Source organism: Lissotriton vulgaris, chromosome 3_1 (genome assembly GCF_964263255.1).
Source record: "Lissotriton vulgaris chromosome 3_1, aLisVul1.2, whole genome shotgun sequence".
In the NCBI taxonomy this organism is placed as follows: Eukaryota; Metazoa; Chordata; class Amphibia; order Caudata; family Salamandridae; genus Lissotriton; species Lissotriton vulgaris.
The window spans coordinates 133,823,979-133,829,978 of record NC_141689.1 but is presented as its reverse complement, the minus strand read 5'-3'; the positions used below and the strand labels follow the sequence as shown (position 1 = coordinate 133,829,978).

The 6,000-nt window shown below is 40.6% G+C and overlaps 1 protein-coding gene across 1 annotated transcript in view; it reads right to left on the bottom strand.

The window, feature by feature from the left end:
* Positions 1–380: 380 nt before the first annotated feature.
* Positions 381–6,000, bottom strand: part of LOC147726084 (uncharacterized) — a 28,605-nt gene continuing 22,985 nt past the window's right edge. Inside the window, exon 2 of the mRNA XM_086960200.1 lies at positions 381–3,189. Within this exon, the coding sequence (XP_086816326.1) occupies positions 1,127–3,189 (2,063 nt within the window). The 3' untranslated portion in view covers positions 381–1,126. The remainder of the gene's footprint in view (positions 3,190–6,000) is intronic.

Below are 6,000 nucleotides of genomic sequence, written 5' to 3'. Positions count from 1 at the left end.
ATGATTACACTACATGGAATTATGTCAGTTTTGTCAACCCCAACTTTTGAGTTTCACTATAACCAGCAGTTTAACTTATTGTTACTGATGACATACTTAAGTGTGGATGGATATATTGTAGCCTTGTTTTGCATTATTAGTGTGAGTTTGGTTCTCTTGGAATTTGTTTATCATCCAATCCTTGGTGCCTCAAAATAAACAAGCGCTAAATGTTTAGTCTGAATAACTATGTGGCTACAACTGTGCAAATAAGAAAACGTACGACCAAATAAATGGAACTGTAAACTGTATATATATCTTAAGCAGTAAACTTTATTGTGTTACAGATTACAATGGCGAGAAACAAAGCCAATGCATGATTTAGGATACAAAGCAAAAAAAATGGTGTGCATGTGTTAGCTAATTTCTGAACAACAATAATAACATTCTTGTCCATGGACAGCCTATGGGAAGTCTATGTCATGTTTAGCTCACACCCAAAGTACAATGTGTAACTCCTAACTAACACATTAGATCTGCAGAGCTCTTGATCCGGGACCCATCTACTATGCAGGGACATGTTCTCAAGCAGGGGTGTTTTAAATCATGAATTCTTGGAGAAAGCAATGCTTGGAATTCAGAGGTACTTTGAGTTCAAAGGTCAGAATATGGGAGTCTCCAATGAGTCAAAGAAAAACAGCAAACGATGTGCATGCATACAATTTAAAGCACAGGTGGATCTAACAGCAGTTTAATTCTCAAGTAATGTATTTTCCACACACTATAGTTCATGGGATATTGAACAGTGCTTTGATTTCAAGGCAGAGGTATTTGTCATGACCATGAGTTCACACACTAAGTTACCTGACATTGCAGTGCACATAAGTGAACTACCATTGCCTGACATCTCATGATTGATACATTTCTAAAGAATGGCACATGAGGCAACATTTCGAATCAATGGGCAGCATATATCTAGAGCAAAACATGTGATATATTAAATGTAAAGTGCCCATCACCCACACCCATTGGAATGGAAACATCTTTCACCCACTGACTGCAATTGATTGTTGTCTAAGCAAAGCTTAAGGAGGTAAACTTGAGTTAAACAGAATATGCTGGACCTCTCAGGAAAAGATAGATATTTCTAGAAATCAATTGCGTTTGCCCCTGCATTTACATCCTCCTTGATGCGTTTCTTTTCGGCTTCTGTGAGGAATGGGATGGCTTGTCCCAGCTGGCAATTGATTTCATTAACTCTTGCCTCAATACTCATGTCAAACTCTTCTTTTTTGGCAATCACCAAGGCTTGGATTGAATTTTGAGCCTCTTCACAACCACTTTGCAGCTTCTCGCGCTCAATCTTGAACTGTGGGTCTGTGGGAGACATGGTGATCAGTCTTCCTAAAGAGCTCACACGGTCCATCAGGTAGCGTTGAGAAACCTCGCAGTAGGTAGAAGAGATCATGTTGACTAACTGGGAGACACTGCTGCATGCAAATGCTCGGTTGTACATCAGGTCCTTCACAAAGGCATCAGTGGAATAGTTGGGAATGCTCTGCACTGATCTGGCAGACTGCACTAACTCATTGACATTTTTATCTAAGCATGATTGGATGAGGTTGGAGATCATCTGGAAGAAGAGGATCATTTTCTCCCACTGCTTTTTCACTCTCCCAAGGCAATCTAGGCCTTTAATGAGCATCTTTTTGGCTGTCTCAAAATCAATCTCCTTCAGTGAATAGCTTTTCATTTCAACCAGGATCATTGTTAGGTCCTTATTTTCTTTTTGTACCTTCTCGAATGATTCCTTGTACATTTCCTGAGTTTTTTTCAATTGAATTGTGGCTTGTTCTACTCGTGTCTGCGCCATTTGTGCAGAGTGAGTGCCTATGCTGACAGGGCCTTCAGTTTGGTCTGCATTCGGAGGATTTGGCTTCAAGGGTTGAGCATTAGTCTCTATTTTACAATATGAATCAACTTTTATTGCCTTGCTACTTAATGAGTTTATCCTTTGAACAATTGCTTGCTGGAAACTCTCATCTGGTGTCTTAGCCAGTGCAACTCTTCCCAAGTCTTCACATATTTCAATAACAGATTGCAGAACATTATCCATTTGTGTTTGTGCTTTACACTCAGCTTCTTCCGCTATCTCCTTTTTCAATTTCATTGACAGATCTTTTGGATAGTTTGTTGTCACTGTATTATCTTTCTCATTATAAACCATCTTCATGTTAATGGTTTTTCCATTACTGTCTATGACTTTCTGAAGGCCGTCGGTGATAGCTGTCATCTGATTGGACATGGTGCAGATTGTCTTAGTTGCCTGATTGGACTTGACATCACTTCTGTAAACAGAACCCACCTTCCCACCAGCAGGAATATCTGTGCCAAGCTGCCTGCTTATCATTGTGTTTGCAGAGGAAGTCAGTGTGTCAAGAATGCCACCCACAAAATTAGCAGCCATGGTTTCCCAGACAGAGGGCACCTTCTTCAGAGCATCCTTGTAGGCATCTGCAGCATCCTTAAGTTGTGTCTCAGTCATCTTCCTGTACTCTTCTGCCATTTTCACAGCATCCTTTGCAGATGCTTCTCTAATGGTGAGCTGTTCCAGGGCGACCTTCACATCGTCCAAGTTCTTCTTGTAGCCCCTCTTGGAGTTCACACAAGCTTCAAGCACCTCGTGGATTAAGAGAATGGTGTTATTGAAACTTGTCTCTACAGCCTGAGCCAAGGATGTGCAATCCCTGGAAGTCCTTAGAATAGAGCTTAGGCGCTGTGGGAGCATGGCATCAACAGTGGCAGTGGGCTGGAACAGAATTGTGACTAATTCTTTAATGTCACGTGGCAAGCCACCTGTGAGGAGCCTGATCTGATCCATGTTTTTGTTTGCTGTGTTGAAGGAATTCCAGGCTTTGTTGGAAATCTGCATTAGGGAGGCCGAAAAGGACTCTGGATATTGCATGTACTTGAAACCACTTGCTGGTGGATTCAGGTTGATAGAGAAGTCCCCACTGGCTGATGAAATGGCTGCCAGCTCTCCTAGGATAGCAATGGAGAGGGGGCCGGGTATTATAAACTCTTCCCAGTTAGCGTATGGTTTCATCATCAGCTCAGCTTCTGCCCTCACGTCCCGGGCGTTGCAGACACTCTTCACTGCTTCTTTGAGATTAGCAGCTGATGATTTACAGTCAGCTTCCCTCTTACGCCCTGGAGAGAACAGTTACAGAATAAAGTGATATGAATAAAGGTATGGGAATGAGAGATTTTAAGTGCTAACAATAACAATCTGGAGGGAATATATGCTCAGTTGGTGGGGTGAACACATTCATTCTGACATCTAACCCCAATATATGCAACATTTATCTCCTGCTGCTCAGGTATTCTCTCTCACAAAGCCAGACTTGACATTAGAGCAGCTAGAGCAAGGCCCAGCTTCTGATTTCAAAAGATCCTCATTTGGGATGAATCTAACCATTTCTGTCAATTCTGTGGTAGCAAGAAACCACTGGCATTTGGGAGATACACATAAGTCTTTAATATAACATAACTATCTAGAGTGATCCATTAGTCTTACATGTAATAATGGAGATGGCAGAGTGTGCAATCTTTTTCGGGTGACACAAGGGCCCATCCTGTCCAGTGGCTGCTCTCTCTTTGACTCCTTATTACATGATTGTGCATGACATGACTAAAACACAGGACTACTGGAAAAAGTAAGAGTAAACCAGTCACACCTTATTCTAGCAGTGAAGGGGAGATGCTGCTTTTAGGGAATTGTAAACTATGAAGTCATTACAGTGTCATAAAGAGTTAAATGTACGTGTAGACATGGCCATACTAAAAGTAAACAGATACAAAGTAGAATAGGAAAAACTACCAGTCCATACAGGCATACTAGATATAGAAATACCACATATAATAAACATGCATAGAAAGTGTAGACATACTAATCCCAATTTCCAAATCCATTTACAAATCGTAAAAAAGATTTATGAGCATACTGTCATGATTTGCAGGTCACTGAATTCACACAATTTGATGTTGCATACATCTTGTTAATATCTTGTGATATTTCCCCATGATGGTTCAATATTTTGCAGGAGTGGGGAGTGAGAGGTTCAAGGCTTGATCAATGACCCTTTTCAATCCTAACATTGTTTGGAGAATTTCTCTTTTCAGAGGTGAGAATAAATGTCCTTCCATGATGAGAAGGATATAGAAACACCCCAATAATTTGTGGGGTGTCAGGTAAGTGATTTCCTAAGGCAAAAACATAAAGAAAACTATGCCATTGCGTAAAGGAGTTGACTTTTGTCCTGGGCTAATTGTACACTGTTTACAAATACTCCATTGAAAATGACAACTTACAGGAGCAAATAGAAATGCAAACATGTTCACCTCAATCATACCTGGAACCAGCAAAGGGGCCCAGGTCATCTAGTTAAAAGATTTGTGAGCTTAGAAGGAAGAAATGATGTCCATGTTCCATGGTGTAGATTTACAAGTCTTTTCATGAAGCAAATCGACTATATATTCGGATTATATCAAAATATATGTTAAAACAGCACCTAGTGACATCAGACATGGACATAGTACATATGTACCTAGTGATACTAGAAATAGACATGCTACATATGTACCAAGTAACAGCACACATGGACATGCTGCCCACTTACCTGGTGATATGAGCCATGGACATACTACACATGTATCTGGTTAAATCATACATGGACATACTACACATTACCTAGTGATACCAGACATGGATATACTTCACATGTACCTGGTGGTACCAGACATGGACATAGTACACATGCACCTGGTGGTATCAGACATGGACATACTACAAATTAACATGGTAATACCAGACCTGGGCATAATACGCATGTACCTGGTGATATCAGACATGGGAATACTACATATGTACCTAGTGTTACCAGAAATAGACATGCTACATATGTACCTAGTGAAACCAGACATGGACATACTGCACATGTAACTGGTGATGCCAGACATGGACATAAGACACATGCACCTGCTGGTATCATACATGGAAATACTACATATGTACCTATTGGACATACTACACATTTACCCAGTGATACCAGACAAGGATATACTAGACATAGTGCAGGATACTCCTCACACAATATATTCCAGAGCATTAGAGGATAACACTAGATCTGACACACATTAATAAGGATTGTCTGAAATACATCAGCTTCAGCAGCACCCCAAATGTAGGGATTGAAACTTAATGTTGTATCACAAACAATGCATTATAGGCTCTCATAAAGAAATGTCCAGAAAACGGGCTGGTATTTCCTCACACCCAAAGTAACTGATAAATGTGTGACAGTAACTCAGATGGTGATAAAAATGCAGTCCGTAATTATAAGAAATCTGGAACTGTTTACAATGTTCCCCCACGTTTTGCCCCCATTTTGTCTACTAGGTGCTTTTTTTCTGACTCTGATTGAGCCCTGGGCTCCACTAAGCTGACCCAGGGCATGTACTCTGTGAAAATAGTACATGGTAATTTGGAATAATTACAATTACCAATTACAGACCCCGGTAAGTCTCTAGTATAAAATAAGACAAGGGGGATTTAATCTATCAGTAAGTCCCATCAAGGAGACCCTCTGGAAGAAGGTTAGGAAGTATGGAGTAAATAATAGGGCATGGGGGTTTAGAGGACCACTAGAATTCCTGCACTGGAGTGTGCACTACTGTGGGGCCAGCTGGCATTTTAAAAGCCAACCCTGTCTTGCAGGCTGAATTTAATTTGAATTTATATGCAAATACGGCTTTGGATTTCATGGTACTTCCAAAGTATTAATCTACCTTACTGTTACATATGTGTCACCCCGAAGGTCTCTCCTAGGTGCCCCAGGGATAGGGTGCCTTGTAACTTTACAGGGACATTATAAAAAATGTTTTATATGCCCTGGTGACGGAAAACAACTGCCAATTTTGTTTTTCCTCATTGTAGTGAATGGTTCCACAGGCTAACATTTT